This window comes from Seriola aureovittata, chromosome 11 (assembly GCF_021018895.1).
Source record: "Seriola aureovittata isolate HTS-2021-v1 ecotype China chromosome 11, ASM2101889v1, whole genome shotgun sequence".
Lineage (NCBI taxonomy): Eukaryota > Metazoa > Chordata > Actinopteri > Carangiformes > Carangidae > Seriola > Seriola aureovittata.
In genome coordinates, this window is record NC_079374.1 from 9,296,998 (window position 1) to 9,319,025 (window position 22,028).

Consider the following 22,028-nt stretch of genomic DNA (forward strand, 5'->3'; position numbering starts at 1 on the left):
GCTGATATGTAACTTTATTCTCAGGAAACTCTGACCTTTGGCTCTGTTTACCCTAATTACATTGTTAATAAAATTTTCTAGGAAATTAAATGCCTTATATCTGCTTCCAAAAATTATCAAAAACCGGTAATTATAATTTCACTAGTTCTATTTTTTTTTTCCCCTTTTCTAAAGATTTCAAACCGACATGCAAACAGATTGCAATGGCGATCACTGTAGATATTACTGTGCCACTTCTCAATCCTCTTTTCTACGTAAATATTCTGACCATCACTGTCACATGTTCATGTTGTATTGCGTAATAGCTCAGCCAATCAGAATGCAGATCACCGCTTTAAGTCCCGCCCTAGTATATCTGCTGTATGTAATTGGATGTGTGCTTTTGTAACAGCCATAAACTGTTTATGAAGAGCAGCTGATTCCGAAAGGTTCAGTAAATCGTGGACTTCCTGAAACGGACGATCTTATTTCACCCACAGATTGAACCAGGAAATAAACATGGTGTGACTGTTAATAAAAGGTATGTTTGTTTTTATCATTTTTCTGTGAATTAAAACCGTAGTTGACCGCGCCCATGCTGATACTCTATGTATCTATGTCTCATAGCATTGTTTTCGTACATGTGCTGTCTTCGGTGATTTCCATTTTATGCTACTTTATACTTCTACTCCACTTCATTTGAGAGACAAATATTGTAGCCTACTTTTTACATAACCAAGTTTATTTTGAAGATTAATTTGCTAGTTATTCCAGATTATGGAGTGAATACACCAATAATTATAATCCAGTAATATGTATCATTCTGAAATTGTCCTTTCTGCATAGTGAATACAGTTATTTTTGGTATTTCAAGTATATTTTGATGGTAATACTTTTGTGCTTTTACTTCAGCAAAAATTTCAGACAGTGCTGTTTCTGTTTACTTCTGTCTGTCTGTAACAGCTTTGTTATAACAGCTTTGTTTTCACATGTAAATGTTTTGTGTGGACTGAGGCGCATATGTGAAGAAAACCTATATGAAAAACATCGTCATGATGATCCTTTAAGGCCTTGCTGTTTTGTTTTTCTTTACTTATTTACAGTACATCTTACTCTGTTTTTGTTTACCTTCCCAGCTAGCATCTACGTGGTGAGGAAGATCCGGGCCTCCATTACTGAGGGAGAGCAACTGGAGAAGCCCATCATAACACCATGTAGTGCTATTGGTAAGACAATAACTACTAACACCTACTACAGCTTCTGCAAAGGAAACAAAAGAGAACAGTAATAGAAAATGAATACCCATGCGGACTATACTATACTAACTATATGGAGCTGTGTTGCCTTTTGCATTACTGTCAGTTTACAGTTAGGTCCCTTTGTTAAGTATCAGCTGTGTTCAAGTTACTGCATGTGACATTTTTTTGTGATTTTTTTCTTTATGATTTTACAAAGCCAACATACACTTGATCGACGCTCGAATTCCACTACGTTAACACTTTTGTTCTGTAACCTGCTCATCATCACCATCGTTGTTCTTAACTTACTTAGCCATTATGTCATGAAGATTAGTGGTATTACAGGTAAAGTGAGTGTGTATGTAGGATTGCAAGGGAACATTATGCTGCACAAGTCACTGACTCACTTGGGTTTTTTTTCTTTTCTACTTAGCTGAAAGCAGAGCGGGGCATGAGTCGAGAGGAAACACCCCAGTGGCTGCACTTGTACCAGGACCTGATGAAGGTGTTGGTGGAGCAACAGGCACGGGGACATCCACAGAGACAGCTGTGCAGAAATGTGGCTCCTGATGTTAAAGATCACGCTGGACACTGGGACTGTAGACAATTCACTGGAAAATTATAGTTTTTCATCTTTGTACTTTTGCAGCACAAGGCAATAGTTAACTGTTATGGATGATCTCTTGTGTATACGTAACCATACACCTAAATATAATGTTAAACATTTATTTTTGTTCAAAGAGAAGTGAGCAAACACTCTCTTTTGGACTGAAGTTATTCCAGTGATAATCTCAATTAAGTCTCAATGCTGCATTCAGAGTCCAGCTCCTGATGGCACACATTTAGGCCTTTTTCAAACAGTTTGACTTACCATAGGAGGAAAATACACAGGTGCAACTAATAACATTAACAATGACTCTTCTCCAATTAGTTTTTGGTGGTGAGGTAACAGGCACAATACTGTGGAGTCCTGCAATGCCACCTGAATGTGATGCAGAAAATGTATTTGGTTAGTGAAAATATTATCTGTTAGAAAAGCCTATGTTTATATTGTATACTACAGTGTTTGAAGACCAACTCACCAACCTCTGTCCAGGGGCTGAGCAGGCCTGATGTTTCTGCTGTTGTATCAATAAATGGGGAAAAAAAAAGTTGCCACCAGGTTGATGTGTGTGTATATAAGATTATCCAAGGGCCCAATTTGTATTGTGCTTTGCTGGTGCGAATTCCCAAGCAAATCTGCAAATAACACTCTTGGTGCCCCTGGAGGTCTGGGGCTCCGGGGCAGTTGCCAACTCTGCCTGGTTGGTAATCCTGCCCAGACACCTCATGAAGACATTGTCAGGTATTTGGTCATTAATCAAAGTGTGAGACAAACTGAAATTTTTGACTTGATGATGGCATTAGAGGAAAAGTCCAGGGGTTACCAAAGTTATTACAATTTACCCTGAGGGGAGCATGGTCAGGTCCTATATCAAATTTCATGGGGCTCCAGCCCTGGCTGTTTTCTGTCTGCGTCAGTAGCACCTGCTGAGACACTGGTTGCTACGGTGACTGTGGGAGGGAAATAGGCACACACAATCTATTTTCTCCCTTGGCAGACACTAGCTTTTAAGATTAAACTTTTCATTGAAAATCAAATCACAGAGGGAAAACTACAAGTTGTATTGAAAAAGTTTCTTTACTACCAGCGTCCCAAGGCTTCAATGAAGATAATAATATCTTATAGGCCTATGTGTACCTACTGTTTGCAGTTGAGATTTTATTGGTGTTTAAAAAACTCCCCTCAGCTCTGTATTTGGCAAGAACTTCAGAGCTGTTTCACATGGGCGTCTATGGGCGCTTTGGGCAGCACTCTGCACTTGGGGGGGGGGGGGGGGTTCACTCCTCTGAACTGAATATTAGGCCAACAGAAGAACATTTACTCTGATGATATTACATTTCTTTAGGGGAATAGCATCATAGAATAAACAACGTGTACTGTAATATTATTATACAGTATTTTATTTGATCTGATCACTCTGTTCTCATTTCCTCCTCTTTTCTTGTTTGATAGCAGATTTGTTTGCATGATGATTTTTCATTTATTCTTTCTGAGTAAACATTTTTTCTATGACACATCTCAACATTAACAATGTTATCGTTTATGTTAATATGTATCTTTATTTATTTATGTCATCTTTGACTGGATATTTACTATAACGTTTAATGTGGAGAAGTGCTAGTTGTCGTTCCCTTTATGCTTCTCACCAAAACAAAAATTATATAAAGTAAAGGAGTGAATAAATAAGATGTCCGATAAGCCACCCCTATGTTATGAGCTATGTTTTGTATACTTACAGTAGGCATATAATAAAAGTTAGTCATTAATGAGGGGGCGCTCTTTCCCATATTTCCTTCCTGCCCGGGAGTTAACTGTGGCCTCTGCGTGCGTTTGTTTGTTTTTTTCCGAATGCACTTCCGGTGTTCACCGGATGTTGCTGAGGAATATTGAATCGCCTATTAAGTACAAAATCAGACCCAGCGAAATGTGTTCCTGGATGTTGGTGGAGACGTTCATGGGAAAATAGTACACTTTCCTGATATTCGCTGTTAATACCAAGCGAGCCCCGGTATATGGTAAGCATTACCCTTCCTGCGTTTATCTAGCATCTCGAATAAGGTAGCATTAACATGGCTAACTGTGTCAGCTAACGCTAGCTAAGTTGGTTTCTACTTTTTGTTTTATCCAGGCGCTTGCAGAAATTCAACTTTAAAATCAATCACTTGGTCGTTATAGGAGTGTGCACGGAATGGGTATAAAACGAATAGCCTGTTTGGAATAGCGTGTTATTTGTGCAGCATAAACGCTAGCTTCATTGACAAAAGAAACATTTTTAGTGGTGGTTGCTAATTTGGCAAAGTGGGTAACTTGTGGTTAGCTGCAAAATGGTACTTTAACATGCACCGATACAGATTTATTTTGATTCTCTTCCATATATGTCGCTGCCAAAAGCATTATAGAAAATCATTTCACGTGATCTGATTGCACCATGGTCGCTGATGCAAAACTGGAAATAGTTATCAGTTGTATCAGAAAGTAAGCGGTTCATTTTTTAAAACTGATAACTGGTTTATACAAAGTACTGTACTGTTGAGGCAATGAAAGCAAAGTGAGGATGCTTTCAAAAACAATTAGATTAACAGTTATTTATCATTCAAAGTGCAGAAAACAGAAGAGAAACAGCACAGATTCTCCTCCATGCACTAGCATAGTTTTTAAGGTACTTGTCAGACAGGCTGTTACAAGCATCGTGTAGAACTTGCTTTAGTTCTTGTTTGGATTTAAAATTTCTGTGTATTGTGTCTTTTCATGTAATTCCAGACTAGAGCTGAACAATTTGCCAGAATATCATTGAAATTGCAGTTTGTCCAAGTGCAAATGAATAACTGAAATAATTGCACTCTGGGAAGTTGCAGCAGGCATGTGTTGTTTTTTTTTTTTTTTTACTACTGACTAGGGCTGAACAATTAATTTAAATATTATGGTGCTAAAGAGATGCCCCAGGCAACAAATCATATTCTCCAGATGTAAAGGAACATGCTTGTGTATTACAAGGCAAAAAAAAATCACATCATCATAACCTTTATATTTTTTTCAGTGAAAATGGAAAAAATGACCATTCTTACTGAAATCGTGACTCATATCATATTACAATCGTAATATCTATCTAAATAATGACATGATTTTTTTTGCATATTGTTCAGCCCTACTAATGACATTTCATTGACTATTTCATAAACAATTGATCAACTACTTGATTAAATAAATGGCAGATTAATTAATAAAGATAATCAGCAGTTGCAGGCCTAATATTTTGTCAAATGTCTTGCTACAGATCCAAAAAGTAACAGTTTGTTAACATGTGAATGTTTGTTGGTTGAAATGAACCTATATAGGATCTTTATAATTTTTTAAAAGTTATACCTTATTTGTTCCTAAGAGATTGGATCTTTTTTTATATGTCATGTCTTACAGTTGTGACCACATTGTCATACCTGCATTGACTTTCTGTGATGGATACAATTGGTTTCTAATTCTTTGTATGTGTCTCTTGCAGTGTTCTTGGTGTGCCTTACAAAATCGTAGACCATGATGGAGCGAAGAAAAGCCTTAACTATTCCATTTAGTGTTAACAAGGATAACTTGGTATGTATAACCCGTGTTTTTTTTTTAAATATCCAGGGTTAATGGCGTACATGTCAACTTGTAAGCTTTTAGCATGTAGCATGACTTGCTTCTCAACCTGGAAAGACGCTGTGGTGATGCTTACTTTATGCACTGATCACATACTGGTCGCAAGCTCATTGTGATCTGGGATTGCTTGGTGGCTTGACTCTGAGGTTGCTTGCTCATATATAATCTTTTTCTTGTGATTCATATATTGCTATTCTCTGTCAATCAGTATAAACACTCTCAGGGATAACAGTTAACACCTTAAGCTTATGCAGCTGCAATCAGCATATTTTTGCATAATCAAAGCTGCTACCTTGCTGCTACTATACTGCAGTTTCCATTATAAGATGCCACTAGGGCTTCAACTCAATCATCATCATTATCAGTTTATCTTCTAGTTAAATGGTTTGTCGTTTGGACTACAAAATTCTAGAAAATGGTCAAACATGCCTGTTACAGTTTCTCAAAGCTTAACTTCATCTCTTGAACAGGCTTGTTTTGACAGTCTCAAATCTAAATTTCTCATAAAGCAGAGGAAAAAAAAAAGAAGCAAATCCTCACAACCAAGAACCTGAAACTGGGGAATGTTTTGGTATTTTTTGCCTTGAAAAATTACTTCAACCCATATATATCAATCAACAAAGTAGTTGCAGATCAATCATTTGTTTAACGACTTACCAATTTACTGACCACCGTTTCAATTCTAGCTGCTATCCATAAGCATAAAAACATAATAGATAATCTCAACATAATGGATTACAGATCAAAATTGCAAGCATTGCACATTTGCCCTGGCTGTAGTTGCACATCTGTGGAAGAATTGACAAGCTCTTGGCTGTTACAGGCAATTCACGTCATACATGATATGCATGGTAACTAACCACCCTGTGAATTTTAGATGGAAAACCCACTCAAAATCCCCATGACAGGTCTTTCATCAGAATGTGGGAAGTTAGACAGACAGGTACAGCTGCATTTTAGCTCTCTGTCTGACCATATGAACAAATGTTATCATTGCTATCCATGGATTATTAGTGAGACTCACGTACACTTTCCTTCCCCTTCAACAGGTTTCCTGGACTGCATTTGCAGGTTGCAAACTCAGACATCATGATTCAAAGCCTAAAAATGGATCTGTGATTGACCACAAACATGCAGCCACGGTCACATTGGAAATGGCCAAGTAAGTGGGTGCTGACAAGAGAGTTTTGACAGATGGACTATTTTAGGCTATCGATTGCAGACTCAAATGCCTCGTCATTGTTCTACCCATTAGCTGAAACTGACAAATATATTCAGTTTTTCACACTAAACTGGGCTGAGAATTCAGTCAGTTGTTTTTCCTGTGTTGTTCATTGCAGTTTCCTAAACTTTCACAAGGTGGGGTACTCACTCCTCAAATCAAGTCTTACAGAGGTGATTTACACCAGTGTGAAATTTCTGAAACGACTGAGCATCAAATATATTGGTCATCTGTTATGTGAAAGAACAAGCAGTTTAAAGGTTTTCCCCCCCCTATGAAATAAGAACACCATGCTATGGCTTTGTCCTTTCAATACAGTGGGGACTTTGTGCTTTACTTGTTTTGATTGGTATAATGTTAAGTGGCGAGAGGTGAGGTTTGAGAAAACAATTTTTGAAACTGAAGTACCAAAGAGTTCTCACACTATTTTTAAGCTACACAGCATAAATAACATTGCTTTTTTTCCTCCAACATAATACACGTGTCCACAGTAGGTGCTATTTAGCTCATTAATACAACCACAGGATTTTTCCTTCTCGTAATACTGAACAAAGACTAACTGATACTGCATTTACTTGCAGCACTTCTGTCCTCCGGTATTTGTTTTCAGAATCTTTTGTATTATTAAATGAACTAAACGTTTAATAGCAATTATCCATAATTAAAATAAAATGGAAATAAACTCCTTTCCAACAACAAACTGAACAGCATTTTACTCATGACACCGCAATATGTTTGAGATGAAGCATAACCAGAACAGAAAGCTGTATGTTTTAAGTTAACATGGCATTTTGATAAGAGAGTATATTTCTCTAATTACACGATGATTATATTATATCACACAACTGAGTATATTTGTGTGTAAAAAGGTTATCTTCCTCCCAAGTTCGTTCTTTCTCTGACAGGTATGTCTTGTGCCTGTGTGTACAGTATTAATTTTGCCCAGTGCCCCAAGCTGCACTGTTTAAAGGGAACATTGTTTATAAGCAACATGACTCAAGGCCATGCTTATCATGACTGCACACACAGCTTATCTACAAGAGCAGACCCCTCCCTGTTTATCAGCTATAAGTCAGAATACCTTGATGGGGCACCATGTTGCAGAGAAGACGCTGATCTAGGGAGATTGTGAATAAATATTTCTGTGTTTTGTCCTGTAGGAGGAAGCCCTGTCTGGTCCTGACAGATGTCCTGAAGACAGAGCATGGCAAGACATATATTGAAAGGATAAAACAGAGTCATACCATGGGAAACGAAGGACAAATGTCAAGTACGCGGAGGGAGAGTGGTCGGTGCAGAGAGGAACCTCTGGCCTGCAGAGAAAGGAGATCCAGTCAGAGGGAGGTCAACAATGATAAGAGCAAGAGTTTAACCCCTAATCACAACCAGAGGCCGAACTCTTCACCCACTCAAAGGTAGGAAGTTAAACTGTTAAAGGAATATTTAGAAGTTTTTGGAAATAAGCTTTTTTTGCAGAGAGCTGGATGAGAACATCAACACTACTCATATCTTTCTGTTAAATATAAGGCTACAGCCGGGAGCCATTTAACTTAACATAAAAACTGGACCTAAGGTGAAACGGCTAGCCTGGTTCTGTCCGCGCAAAAACAAAATCCACCAACCAGCATCCCTAAAGCTCACTCACATGTTATATATTGTAGGTTCAATCCATACAAAAACCGAAGTGTAAGAACAAGAAGTTGTAATTCTACCATGCTCGACTGTTTCTTGGCTGAGAGCAACGTACTTTCCTCTCACACCCACAACACTGAACACTGCCCATTTCGGATTTAGGAAAGCTGGTCACCTAGTGAATTATTGAAACAGTTTCTCCCACTACTGCCATTGTTTTTGTTTTAAATTGTAATTTTTTAATGGGCATGGAGCTCAGGAATTTTACAGCGTGGTGAATGGCATAAAGTGGCCGCCTGTTCTGCCCGTGGCTTCTGCACAGGACATCTTTATTCCTGCTGGCTTGCAGCGTCTCTGCAATAATAATAATCCCATAGATAGACAGCTTCAGCAGACAGAGGGAGACTAACTGCCTTAGGTACCTGACTGTGAATAATTAGTCAGAAAATGTAACCTACTTGCCTGAACAGCTTGTCGGCTCATTTTGTTCTAAAAAAAAAAAAAAGATTGTCGTTGGAGAATGTCGCTTTGTCTGACATATGATGCTGTACTGGTATTTCCTCAAGAGAGAGACTAAACTTCAATAGTCAGGAAAGTGTGGTAGGTGGTTTTTGAATAATGAACAAAAATAGCCATAAAAGCAGGAGGAGGTAGTCTTTATTAGGGTAATTTCATCTATTTGTTTTTGGTTAGTTTAAACAGAAATTAGCTTTTAATGGTGTTTGGCTCGGCCAGCTGCATCCTTGGCTCTCTGTATTTTCCAGGCTGAGGACTTGATTTTGTTTGGAATAATAGAGGGATTTCACAGCTCGAAATTCTGGTTCAGATATGTGTTTCGGCATTTTTTTTTAAAGCATTTTAGCTTTGCCCTGGATAGGTGGGTTTGCTAGAAATGAGAATAATGTCTGCAGCATGATCAAAGCATGGTGTTATTTTTCTCTCCTCAGGTCAAGACTCAGGAGAAGGTTACAAAATGATGACGCCGAAGATGACAAAGACGAAAACAAAGATATTGAGGAGGTGATAATAGGGAAGGACAATGGAGCTGACTACAAATTTGCTGAAGTTGTAGGTGGGTAAACACATGAAGGATTCAGATACATGGTTATTGATGTAATGCTAATCTCCACCTTTATTGTACTTCACTGAGTTATTCTGATGGTGTTAGTCTTGCGCTTGAATCACTATTGTTTTTACTCCCTGGGAAGCATCACCTTTCCCTTTTTCCCACTCTCCTCTGACCTTGCTGAAGGGTTTCTCTTAAATGTCTTTTAATGTTGGAGTTCTCCCAGTCTGAGAGGTTTATTGACACTCCTGGCCTTGCTTCCATACTGAATGAAGAAATGCTGGACAAAACACAACAGAATTTACTCTGCTATTCCCCAACGTGTATTCACAAATTCATTTGCAAGTTCACAATTTAGCAATGTTTTTCCTGTCCTTCCAGGACACACCCACGAGGATACACCTGAATACAACCAAGGGCGTGTTCTGTCCTACTAGAGACAGACTAGAGAAAATGACATTTTCTCTCCTAGAAAGGAGATTGACAGTAATCTTACTCAGTCACATTTCCATAACACTCCAACTCCGCACAAGTCTGAAACTAGTGCCATCAGTCCTAGTTGGACATGTCTATGTTTATTTCAGGATGATAGGTTGATCACTGTTTCTCTGTCTCATATAGATTGTGGGTTGTCAGTGAGCTGGAAACCTGCCAAGGATACAGGAGGTTGTGATGAGTTCACCCCAGCGAGCATCAAGGACAGGTGGATTGATCCAGAAAAAGAACAGCAGCACAGTTTGGTGGGTACTGTACAGAGTCAAGGCTTTAAAACTCAGAACTTACCAAAGATAACCAACTATAACCAAACCTAACTCATTCCCACAAAAGGCAGAAAATAAAAGCCCAGACTTGTGCCTTTTTCTGTAAATGTGGAAATTTTCATGTTAGCCTCATGTTCAGAATAAGCCCTTGAATATTTTTTCCACAATAGTCATCACGCTCATCTTACTTGGCAGAAATATTTCAGTAACACTCCACCACTGCACAAGTCTGAAATTAGTGCCATGACCTTGATGTAAAAGTCGCAGCGTTTTCTGTTTGCATCCATGCCAAATGTATGAAAATATGGATACCCAGCAAAACGCTTTACATGCAGCTAGCGAACAAATAGTCCAACAGCTTATCATTCCATGCTCGGCGCGGGGTGATAGGCAGAAAAAATGCCTGTTTCAACAGTGAAATTGGTGAGAAAACATCTTTGGGATACACTACTGACAAGTGGCGGCGATATTCATGAATGACACATTCAATGGTCAAACAAGTTTTAAAATCCATCACTGATGCAGCCTGTGAGAGAATTGAGAAGAGAGATCTCAATTCTCTCACAGGCTTCTCTCTTCCAGTATCAGTACTGTCCAACTCACAGCTGTTCTCCAGTGGTGCAACCACTCCTTCCTGCACCAAGTGGCAGATACTGTGTGAGCATTGTGGTGCTGTCGAAGATGGTTGTCATGTTTGAAGTTGAAATTTATGGATCAAATTTTGAGATCAAGCAACAAAACGGCAAAGTTGAAAACAATGCAACTTAACAGAAAGATTTTTATCTTATCCTATTCGACAAAACCAATACTTCAAAGCCAAAGCCATTGCTTTTACGGCAGAAGAAGCCATCAAATATCACATATTTCATGCATTAAAAGGGGTTCTTTTAATATATATATTTATTTTAAATCTTCCAATTTCTCATCTGTTTGAACATAGAACATTGCACTGTATTCTGTGATGTGTCTGTATGACTTGTCTGATGATTATACAACAAAAATGATGCATTGTATTCTGTGGTGTTTCAACAGAAGAGGAAAAGAAGGGATACGGAGTCCCAGTGCAATGGAACAGGCAGCCCCAAACGGCACCGTGAGAGTGTGCTTCGCCTCACTGGGGAAGATGGAAGAGATGGAGGACCGGTCCCTGCAAGTGTTTGTCTAGAAGAAAGTCGAGAGGACGTCGATTTGGAGAGCCTGGACCGTAGCATTGTACAATTCACTGTGGGAGGAGATGATACAACAGCAATTCTGGTCCCGATCGTCAATCCAAGTATAGAGAGCCAGGACAGTCCAACCAAGAGCGGCCCCTCTGAACCAAGTGAGTACACAAACACAGGAAGACTGATGCTAGATCAGCTTCTAAACTTGGTAATTTCATTGAATCCATCTGTGAGGAAACAGTGGCTTGAGTAGCCACCACGTAGCTTGATATCATTTAGCATTTTCTGTGCTTGAGCCTGATATCGATATATAAGCAAAATCCAAGAAAGCATCTGATTTAAAAGCTAAGTGCTCAGGTTCTGGCCAAGCTTTCTGAAAATGACTCTAGAGAACACTTTGGAGGAACAGGCATAATAAAATGATCTACTACATAATCACATATTCCTCTAGCTAAGAATATCAGGACTTCCAGCCGTTTGAATAGAGTGGTTGAGAGTAAAAAGAAATCTGACAACAGTATATTTGTATACGTGTTCATTTCTGTACATAAACATGTATCAAACATTTCCGGTAAAGAACCTCTTAAATTTCTTTGAAATTGTGAGCAAGATATGGACTTTTAAGTTTTGAATTTTCTGTATGTGAGTGATTGCTGTGGGTGACATTAGTCAGGTACCACCCACTCAAACAGTGGTTTAGTTACAGCTTGAGCAGTGGTGAGGCTCAGTAACATGTGAAGAACAATTTTTTTTTTTAAATGCGTGAACATTTATTATTGATCTTTGAAACTGCAGTCTGACAAAAAAAAAAAAAAAACTTAACCCAATAACAGCTTAAGAGCTTTTCTTACAAAAAAATACTCTCTTTTCTGTCTTATATGACAATTGCAAAGTAAATTAAGCTATGTGTAAATATTTTCCTCTGTCATTTGAGCTGAGCATCTTTTTGAGCATCATATTTTTTTTTGTAAGTTATTGTTACTTTGTCTTGAAACTATTTTTTCGCTGCCTGTGTGGATGTGTCCTGCATCTTATTAGCTACTGTGATTCCTCTTTTTTTAAAGCATCCACATGTGTTTTCTAGGATTACTACTTCCCTTGCTCTCTTACAAAGCCTATTACACGCAGTGTCAAATAAGGACACGAATGTGCTTGGGACTGTGATTGTCTTTAAGCCTTATTTCCAAGTAAACGGCACACTGATGTGTTCATCTTCATGCTTGTATTTCAGTTGTGCTGTCCAGTGATGATGGTGGTGATGATGATGATGATGATGATGATGATGAGAGCGGCGATGTTCCTGTGAACCGCAGCCCAGCGGTCCATAGAAAAGAAAACACAGTAATACAGGGCAAATCTTCAAAGAAAGCTGTGGTCAAGCAGCAAGAAGCTTCTGACGTACAGGAAATGCAGGTTGGCAGAATGTGTCCCTGTGTTATTTGATCCGCACCTCAATACAACCGAAACATATTAAAATAATCTCAAGAATGCAGGTTTTGATTTTTATGTTGAGGTTGTAATGTGAAAGAATCTAGTTTCTTCAAAGGGTTACAAACTCTGTGTCATTTCACATTACGCATAGGAAACAACCTTGTACAGGTTTCTAAACCGAGCCGAGTTAATGCCCAGATTAGCATGACATCACGGGGGGTGTTTTAGAGACATCATGCAGGGCATACGGTTTTACCTCACTCCAGGGGGTCCTGCTTACCACCCACTAATTGACTGAAACAAATGAGAGAATGCTTCCCTGTGTAACGGCCACTTAGTTTGTGCCTGACTCACCAAGATTAGAACAGACACGAGTCGTGTAAGAGAAGGCTCTTGGAATAAATTAAAAGGAAAATTCTGGTTATTCTCAACATATGCACCATTTTTCTGGTTCTAGCTACCATGTTATTTTATGCCACAAACTCCAGGAGATGAATCAAAAAAGATTAATGCATGTCTCTGTGATAGTGCCTCCAAATTTCAGGCCCAGCTCACATTTTACACTCAGCTGTTGAGCCCTTCCCCCTACAAACACAAGCATTTTCATCTACAGCTGAGTGCAAAAACCTTGAGCTGACATGAACTTCAGACATTTCATTATCATTCAACTGACAGAGCAGATAGCAGAGTTACCTGTTGTAGCAGATTTTAGTCAGACATGAAAGGTGGAGAAGGATTTTTAGCCCCCTTCTACTCTGGTACCCAGTGTGAATTAACGGCATTGTAAATAACATATGAAGATATTATTTTGTTGTTGTGTGAGAAGTTGTCCAGAGATGGCCAAAGAAAGAAGATAACACATGTGCTGGGCAACATTGTAAACAAGATATTAAGTCTCATTCATTAATCTTTTTTTTTTTTTTTGAAAGGCCAGACAGCGAAATGGTTATAAGTCAGGATTTTTCTGAAATGGGATTTGTGAATAAATGCCACACAAGTTTTTTGCACAATTAAAGATCAAATCTGTGTGATTTACTATTTCACAAATGAAAGCAATCATGAGATACTGAAGTGGAAAAAAAAAAAAAATCCTCACTTCAATTGTGAGATGTAATTCTTAGTCATAAGTGCAGCAGGATCTCAGAAACTACACTGATGTCACTTTAAGTTTGCTCTCTTGCTGAGAGGATTGTCTGAATTGAAAAAGTGCTACATGAGAGTCCTCTTACTGATGATGAACCTATACCGAGGTTGGTAGTGGCAACACTGCTTTTAATTTGTCTATATGGGAAAGGTTGTTCTTGCTTAAATGTTGAAGTTTTGTCATTGTAACAAGATATTCTTCATAGGGTTTGGTTATTATTATGTCGGTTTTGATGACAAGACACTTTTCTTATGCATAAAAATAGCTGCATTCAGTAGTCAACAATAGTGTCATTCCTGGTACTGCCACTTGATGGCGCCAAAGTAAAGAATTTCCAAATCCTACACATAATAGCTTAACATTATTGAAATTGGAAAAAAAATAACCTTCTTATCATTATTGGATTTAAGCAGATTGCATGATCGTATTGCTAGATCTGTATTATCTGTATTATTTATTATGTTGATTTACCAACAGTGTTTGCATCACAAACTGTTGTATGTGTGTGTTGCAGGTGTTGCATGTAGTTGGAGAAGAGCCTCCTGGTTCAGTGGCACTCTCTTCCACCCCCAGGGTAGACTACTCCTGCATGGGCTTAGCCTTCTCTACCCTGTACTGTGGAAGTTACCGCGGGAAGGCCAATGGAGACATTTTGGTAACCTGACTGAGCCACAAACATGCATTTTGCTGATCACATCAGGTATTCAAATCATCATTCCAGGAGATGAAATGCAACTAATGTTTTCCTCTCCTTTCACAGGTGGCAGACCATGAAATCATCATCCCACTGAAAGGTAAAACTTTTGAAAAGTTTTTAAACACTGAAGTTGAATCGCAGTGTTCGTAGAGCGGCTGTGGTCCGCCTGTGACCTTTGGCCTGGATTGTATAAACTCTGACCCAAGAGAGACCCATCGCATCTTATTTTGGCCATGCTGTCTGCACACCATCTTCCCCCAGCTTAGTGGTCTATTTCAGATAGTAAAGTGTCTGTTCTTGGATTAGACCCTCAAGGCCCTTGTGCACTTTCACCTCTGACCTGGTGAAATCTCCCCTTCAGGCAACTAATGTGGTTATCCCATGACATTTGATTTTGACTTGAGTGTAAGAACAAATCAAGACTCAATAACCTTGCATGAAAGAATGCCTGGTTACTTTAGCCTTGGTTCTAGCCTTGAGAAGTTTCTCAATTATTTACAGGATGTAGACAGTGAAGCTCTGCAATTTTTTTTTTAGCCATGCCATCAACGTACTGTTGATAAATCCAAATAACTGTATGTGAACCCTCAACTTTTCCTCTAGCACCTTTTTAATAGCATATTTTGATTGCAGAGATTGAATCAGTATATAGGGTTGTATAAGTTGATGAAATGCTTTTACTGCAATGTCAGGGGAAAATGCCAGGTGTATTCCTGTGGTGTGTGTTAAAGAAACAACAGTGTTGATACCAGCACTGCAGGCTGCTAAGCTAACCTGATATCCTTGTCCTACCCCAGACACGAGGGAACAGGTGGAGGTGATGTTAACCTTGAAGCGCAAAGAGCTGAGGAGGTACAGTGTTTGGGAGCAGCAGGAAATGGAGATGCGGGACCTTCACTTTAAGGTTGATAAGGATCCTTTCCCTGTCGCCATCCTTCTGCTCTGCGTGTCAGAAACTGCTGCAGCTGCTGTACAGCGGGACCTCTGCAAACTGTGTTTCAAACAAGATGGAACCACGAACCCTGGTGAGTTTGCTGTAATGCTCTCAGTTTAAATACATGTTCAGTGCTTGGAGTCAGACTCGTATCTCTAAATGTTTTTTTGGAGACGTGGCATTTAGGTTGCCTTCGCTCTAAATCTTACTTCTGAGATACATCTTTTGCTATACAAATTCCTGATATAATTTCCAGTATTGTTTGATACGTCACATTATTCTCAATGTAAATCTGCATGGTGCATGATATTGGTGTTGTGATGTTTTTATTTCAACAGGCAAGGCCAGTCCCTTCATCCTGCTGACTCTGAGAGATCCTCTAGAGGGAATGGAGGGGGCTTTATTGCGCTCCCTCCTCGACATTGACTGTCTCAACAGTCTGACACATGAACAGTCTGTTGTAACCCATAGTGAAGACAGATTCAATTATTGGGAAGCTATCCACACTCCGGTTCTTTCTCTGGATGATAGCATAGAGCTGATTAAAAGAACTGGACTGGACTCACACCTGCTGTCTCTGCTGGGCCTGGAGAGCACTGACCCTGACCCTGACCTTAACACTGACCAGGGCAGTTCACATTCTGACACAGACGAAAGCAACACACCATACAACCAGCTGGAGGTTGAGCTGCATAAAGAGACAGTCCAGGAGCTGGAGACAGCACCAGAGCAAGACACAGGGACAAAACTCAGACCAGAGGAGGATAAGGAAGAACAAGAGCTTGAACATCCCTCTGAGGTAATTGGTCACCAACCTTTTTGGCTTTTGACCTGATAGAATGAAGCAACATATACATCAGCAGAGGATGCATCTGTTTACTGATGTATGACTAGTTTAATCAGAGTGACTTTCCTTCGTGTATTTGAATCATTTCAAATTGTGCTATGTCACATGAGAAATTGGAGGACAATGTACAATGTGCTGTTATGAATTTCCTTCCACAGGAGAGAAAGAAGGAACCCTCCCCTGTATACACACTGTGCCATCGTAGAACCAAAGGATCATACTTTGTGTCCCTGTGTAAACCAGACTCAGCATGGACTAAATTTAAACACCAGGGTCTGCCCCGCAGGCAAGTTACCTACATCATTTCATATGCAGCCTGGTCCGGCCGGGATTGGCATTTGACTCCCAGATGAGGATCTTTGCTGCCACTAGAGTTCACTTTTAGGACTAGGAACATAATAGATATTAGGGATTCAAAGATCCAAGGCTTTTGCTCTGGGTTCTGATACCTCTGTTTCATTCCTCCTCTTTTAAGGTTGATCCAGTTTCCTCCTCCTCCACTAAAAGGAGGAATAACTGTTACAATGGAGGACCTGCAGTGCCTTGACAGTGGGCAGTTCCTCAACGATGTTATCATCGATTTTTACCTCAAGTAAGTAACACATTTTCAAACAAAAGTTTTCAAATTTTCTTTGCTTCCTCGTGTGTTTGTGGAGAAGACATCGACTTTGAAAATGATTGTGTTGAAACAGATACCTCCTCCAGAATGTGTCTGCTGCTGTGGCCGAGCGCTCCCACGTCTTCAGCAGCTTCTTCTACAAGCAGCTGACGCGGAGGGACAACGCCAGCGAGGGTGGCACCAGTGACTCGTAAGTAGTGCTGGCAAAGTTTGGTATGCGCTGGGTCTGCACTGGTATCTACTGCCTCCGGGAAACAGCCTTGCACTGACAAAAGTTATCGCCTTCTCCCACCTGATCCGCTTTTATATATCACCTTAACTAACTGCCAGAGACCGAAATGGAAGCATTATATCCTTAAAGAGATTATAAACTCACTCGAGGACTGTGTGACAAAGTTTAGCTTTAAGCAGTGCAGGTAGAGACAGACTGACAGATGTTTTCCCCCTCACAGCTTACTATAGCTGAATCCGCTCACTGCTGAGACCACGCAGCACTACAGACTCTGCATACTCACCTTGACCTGACTCAACTACGCTTCATATTTCTTAGGCGTCTTGTTTCCTCTTCTGTTATAGTACAACATACAAATGAGTTGGTAAATTTATATCTATATATATATATATATATATATATATATATATAAATATATATATATATATATATAAAAATGTATATATATATATAAATGTATGTGTGTATATATATTTATTTATTTATTTATTTTTGTTTCTTGTCACAATAAAAAAAAAAACCAAAAAAACAATTCTATGATTTCACAATTTATCACCTTAATCTTTCCTTTAACTTAACCTTTAGCTTAATATTTTGGAAGGATATTGAGGCATAAATTGCTTTACTTCTGTTCAGTGACAGTGCATCCTATTAGCATGTCCTGTAGCTTAACAGGTGCACAACGCCAAAGACTTGAAAGACAAGTTCAATATATTTAGAGACCTTGTTTATAAAGGAGCATCATAACATTCAAACTTCCTGGCACTTCTCTGTCTATGGGTATTTGTGTGTATATGTGTAACAACTTGTGAAACACTATAAAAACATGTTTCCCTGTCTCGTGTGTGTGTGTGTGTGTGTGTGTGTGTGTGTGTGTGTGTGTGTGTGTGTGTGTGTGTGTGTGTGTGTGTGTGTGTGTAACCAGCTGTCAGAGGCAAAGGCGGCACCAACGGGTGAAGACATGGACACGCCATGTGGACATCTTCCAAAAAGACTTCCTGTTTGTGCCTGTCAATCAGGAGTGAGTTAAATATATGAAAAGGTGTATTGTACAGACATTTGTTTTTGAATGTCACATTACATATCACTTTGCTTTTGTCTGTTTAGGGCTCATTGGTATTTAGTTGTCATTTGCTTTCCTGGGCTGAATGAGCCAAAACTTGAGGCCTGGACTGGCCTAGACCCAAAGGCAGAAAAGAGCCATGGTGGGACAGATGAGTCACAGGATCAAGATGACTCTCAAGGATCTAAAAGTCCCAATGATAACACAGAGACACCACCTACATTAAACCACAGTGACAACGTCAACACAGAGACAGGTTGGTTTGGCTGAATGATATATAAAATTACTTTCTGCTACTACTTGTGTATTTTTTAAGCACTTCTTTGATTTACACTGTGATTATAGCAGTGATGGGGAAGCTGAAGGTTTGTTGTTGTTTTTATCTTTTAGAAAAGGCTCAAGAAGAATCCACCAAAGACCCACCACCTGTTCGAGTGGTAAGAAATGATACTGTTTTGTGCTCGTCATGATTTACAGTATTTTTTCTTTTATTGCGCAAGCAAATTTTTAACAATTTTGTCTTTATTTGTTCATCCACATCTGTTCTGTGTAATTATTTCTTTGTTTGTCTTTGTTTGTAGAACTGCACTGAGAAGACCTTCCAGGAAAAGGCTGTTTGCAAGAGGTGAGCGTGTTGGTAGAGTTATGCTATTCTTCTACAGTGACCATCTGATCTGACCATCTGTTTCTGATTTTCACATGACGCCCCTCAGATTATGTTTCCATAGTTATTGTTTGCAACAAATTATATATAGGTCCTTCAGTACTATGTGGACATAGACTACAAATAAAAAGTCAGGGCAGGTCAAAGGCATGTTCAGACCTCTCTGGTTCTGTTTTCTTTTTGCAGGTCTGTAGTGTTATACACATGTTACAGCAGCATCTTTCAGTGTGGTTGGCTTACAGTTGTATGCACACTAACCTGTACATGTGGAAAAATGATCCACAATAATATAATGTGGAATCAAGCATTGATTGACAGCTGTGCTTCTTCTGTCTGCAGGCCGTGTATTCTCATCATGGATTCCCTCAAAATTTCTCTTCACGAGCGAGTCTTCAAACTCTTACGGGAGTAAGTATGACACTTTCGGTCCCTCTGTCTGCAGCTGTATTGGTGTGTTTATTTCTGTGTTTAAGACATATTTGTCTCACAGGTACTTGCAGTCGGAGTGGGAGGTCCGTCGTGGCTCATCAAGGGACTTTGGTCCTGATCAGATGAAAAGCTCACATTGCCAAGTTCCCCTTCAGGACAACAGCAGTGACTGTGGCCTTTATCTGCTGCAATATGTTGAGAGTTTTTTGAAGGTAAAGAACTTGTCATCTTTTTTTTTTTTTTTTTTAGAGCTCACACAGTCTGATATGTTTTAAAAAATGGCGACTGCTATATTCAATCAGCAACAGCTTTAAATTTGAACTCAGCTCAACATTCAAAGGGATTTTAAGTCATGTTCACAGTGAGAAACAACTTCTGCTTGTCCCTCTGCTCTCAGGATCCTGTGGTACACTTTGCCCTCCCCCTAAACCTACAACGATGGTTCCCGCGGCAGAAGGTGCGGAGGAAACGAGACGAAATCAGAGATCTGGTACTTAACCTTTACCGGCAGCAGAATCTGGATAATAACAGATAGACACAGGAGCAGCTCTACTGCTCAGTGCGTCACATTCCTGTAGCCGATATAAATCACTGCTCATACTGAGCAACGGACATTTCAGCGTGATCTGAAAATATTTCCTTTTAGATTTTGTTGTTTTATGCATTGACTTGAACAAACCATATAAACCTTTGGCTGTCTGTGGAAGTGGATATGAAGGCATCAGTTAATTCAAACTAAACAAGTTAGCTGTCTATTGAACTAGAAATCCTTTTAATATTAATTCCATTATTTCAAGACAAGCAAATGTTTGTACACCCCAAGACTTTTTACGATTGTTTTTATGCTGCAAGACATTTTATGAAATGAATTATTTGTATTTAATTTTCTATGTAGAATTATAAGTCAAAGAAGATATTGTGTCTGTTTAACACTTAGTTTGCAAAAAGTAGTTTGTACAAGTCCATTTCAGTTTCCCTGCTGAATTTCATTTTCAAATGTTATCCCACTGAAGCCTCAGGAACTGGAATCTGCCCCAACATGAAACGGCAATTCCATCAGTTTCCCCCTGTTGGATACATGGAACAACAGAGCATCTCCTTCAGTCACTCAGTGCCTCATTTACAGGCCTGTTAGCTTCCATGTGCCAGACAGGACACCTGGCAGTGTGAACTAAGATCATTCACTCATCTTCTCTTTGCAACGAAGCCAAACTCTGTATGCCCTGCTCTGTATTTAAGCTAAACTGAGATCATATTGAGACACAGACACACCACCTTAATTTGCAGACATAGGCAGAACTACACTAAACCAGAATATCACACTATTAGCAGCTAATCATTATTTTCATTATACATTAATCCACCAATTATTATAAAACGGTGAAAAATACCAGTCACACTTTCCTAAAGCTCCAGGTGATGTCGCCTTATCACCCATTTTGTTCTTAATCTGCTCAAAATCCAAAGATATGGAAGTTGCCATCGCGCAAACGGAAGAAAAGAAGATAATCTCCACCAATAACAAGCTGGAGCCATGAATAGATCATGAGAATAGTTTTTATGTAGATCGACTAATTGCTTGATCAACAAATATAGACTATTCTACTAAAGTGTTTGGAAATGTTTTTGATACTAACAAGACATTGAAGTTCTTTTGTCTTTTTGTCTCTTCTGTTTGACCAAATTTGACAAGTGAATCCTTTGAAATTTAGTGGCTGCTATTGTGTAAATGACTAAAGTAATAGCTACAGTACACACTGTAGACTAAGAGGAAACATTTTGGTACACAATGTGGGAAGAGTGGTCATCCATCATGCTGTCCAAATCATAGAAGGCTGTGTGTTGTGTTCACGCAAAATACTTTATTTTCACACTGTCAACTCTGGTTTCTTACATACGGCATATAAGTTTTCTGAATCTTCTTTTCATACAATTGCAATTTGGAAAAAGTTAAGGGGTGCACATACATTGGCATGTAACAGTTTGCTGTTTCAAGGTAAAAACTTACTTAATTAAGACCTTTAATGACCCTTAGAGATGTTGCAGTCCATCACTATTATTGCTTAAATTCTCAACAGAGATAATAGTCTTGATAGTCAAGAGTGTTTTTCCTTTATGACGTCCTCGATGCCATGTTTCTTTTTTAGACATCGTGATGGATGAATGTACAGGAGCTGATTCCAAAATATCTTTGGTTCCAATGGTGTATTAAAACTTCTAGACCAAACTACTTGTTATTTCGGTGTTATTTTTTTCTTGGTAGCTGCATTGAGCAAGCCCAGCATGTTCTGGATGAAGTGTGGACGATGTTTGGGTTTAGTCCTGACTTTTGACCTGTTTTCCCTCCTGGTTTTCACAAGATGAGGATTAGTGATTAGTAACAAAAACAGAGACCGCATGTCTGCTTTGTAAATCAGTTGATTGATGCCTTTTTATGTTTTAGAAATCTTTGTTGGCTCTTGTTCTGCAAAACCATTTCTTTGGTTCCTTTTTGTAATTCGTTATAATTCTCTTTTTGACCAGAAGGGAAATGCCTGTACATTACAATGCTTGCCAATATAATCTGTTCAGAGGGTTACATGGTCAGCTTAGGTGTATTTATTGTCTCAGTCAGTCAGATCCCTTCACAGTCTGACTCTTAGTAATCCCCCTCCCATTCTGTATGGCACT

The 22,028-nt window shown here is 39.1% G+C and overlaps 1 protein-coding gene and 1 long non-coding RNA gene across 3 annotated transcripts; both read left to right on the forward strand.

The window, feature by feature from the left end:
• Nucleotides 1–360: 360 nt before the first annotated feature.
• On the forward strand, nucleotides 361–2,371 carry LOC130177898 (uncharacterized). The gene is made up of 3 exons (XR_008829081.1): nucleotides 361–520; nucleotides 1,116–1,205; nucleotides 1,651–2,371. It is a non-coding gene; the product is annotated as an uncharacterized LOC130177898 (long non-coding RNA).
• A 1,322-nt stretch (nucleotides 2,372–3,693) lies between these two features.
• On the forward strand, nucleotides 3,694–21,588 carry senp7 (SUMO specific peptidase 7). Of its 2 annotated transcripts, XM_056389744.1 has the most exons (23): nucleotides 3,694–3,836; nucleotides 5,318–5,406; nucleotides 6,332–6,397; nucleotides 6,504–6,616; nucleotides 7,837–8,091; nucleotides 9,256–9,380; nucleotides 9,996–10,114; nucleotides 11,168–11,456; nucleotides 12,530–12,711; nucleotides 14,388–14,528; nucleotides 14,634–14,667; nucleotides 15,368–15,595; nucleotides 15,843–16,303; nucleotides 16,510–16,637; nucleotides 16,827–16,943; nucleotides 17,044–17,160; nucleotides 18,128–18,223; nucleotides 18,310–18,521; nucleotides 18,656–18,702; nucleotides 18,847–18,890; nucleotides 19,269–19,337; nucleotides 19,420–19,570; nucleotides 19,756–21,588. In XM_056389744.1, exons 2-23 carry the CDS (start codon nucleotides 5,350–5,352, stop codon nucleotides 19,891–19,893), a joined length of 3,189 nt encoding a protein of 1,062 aa, XP_056245719.1. In that variant the 5' UTR covers nucleotides 3,694–3,836; nucleotides 5,318–5,349; the 3' UTR covers nucleotides 19,894–21,588. The 2 variants fall into 2 exon arrangements, with proteins under 2 accessions (XP_056245719.1, XP_056245720.1); XM_056389745.1 differs by lacking the exon at nucleotides 6,332–6,397.
• The last annotated feature ends 440 nt before the right edge of the window (nucleotides 21,589–22,028 follow it).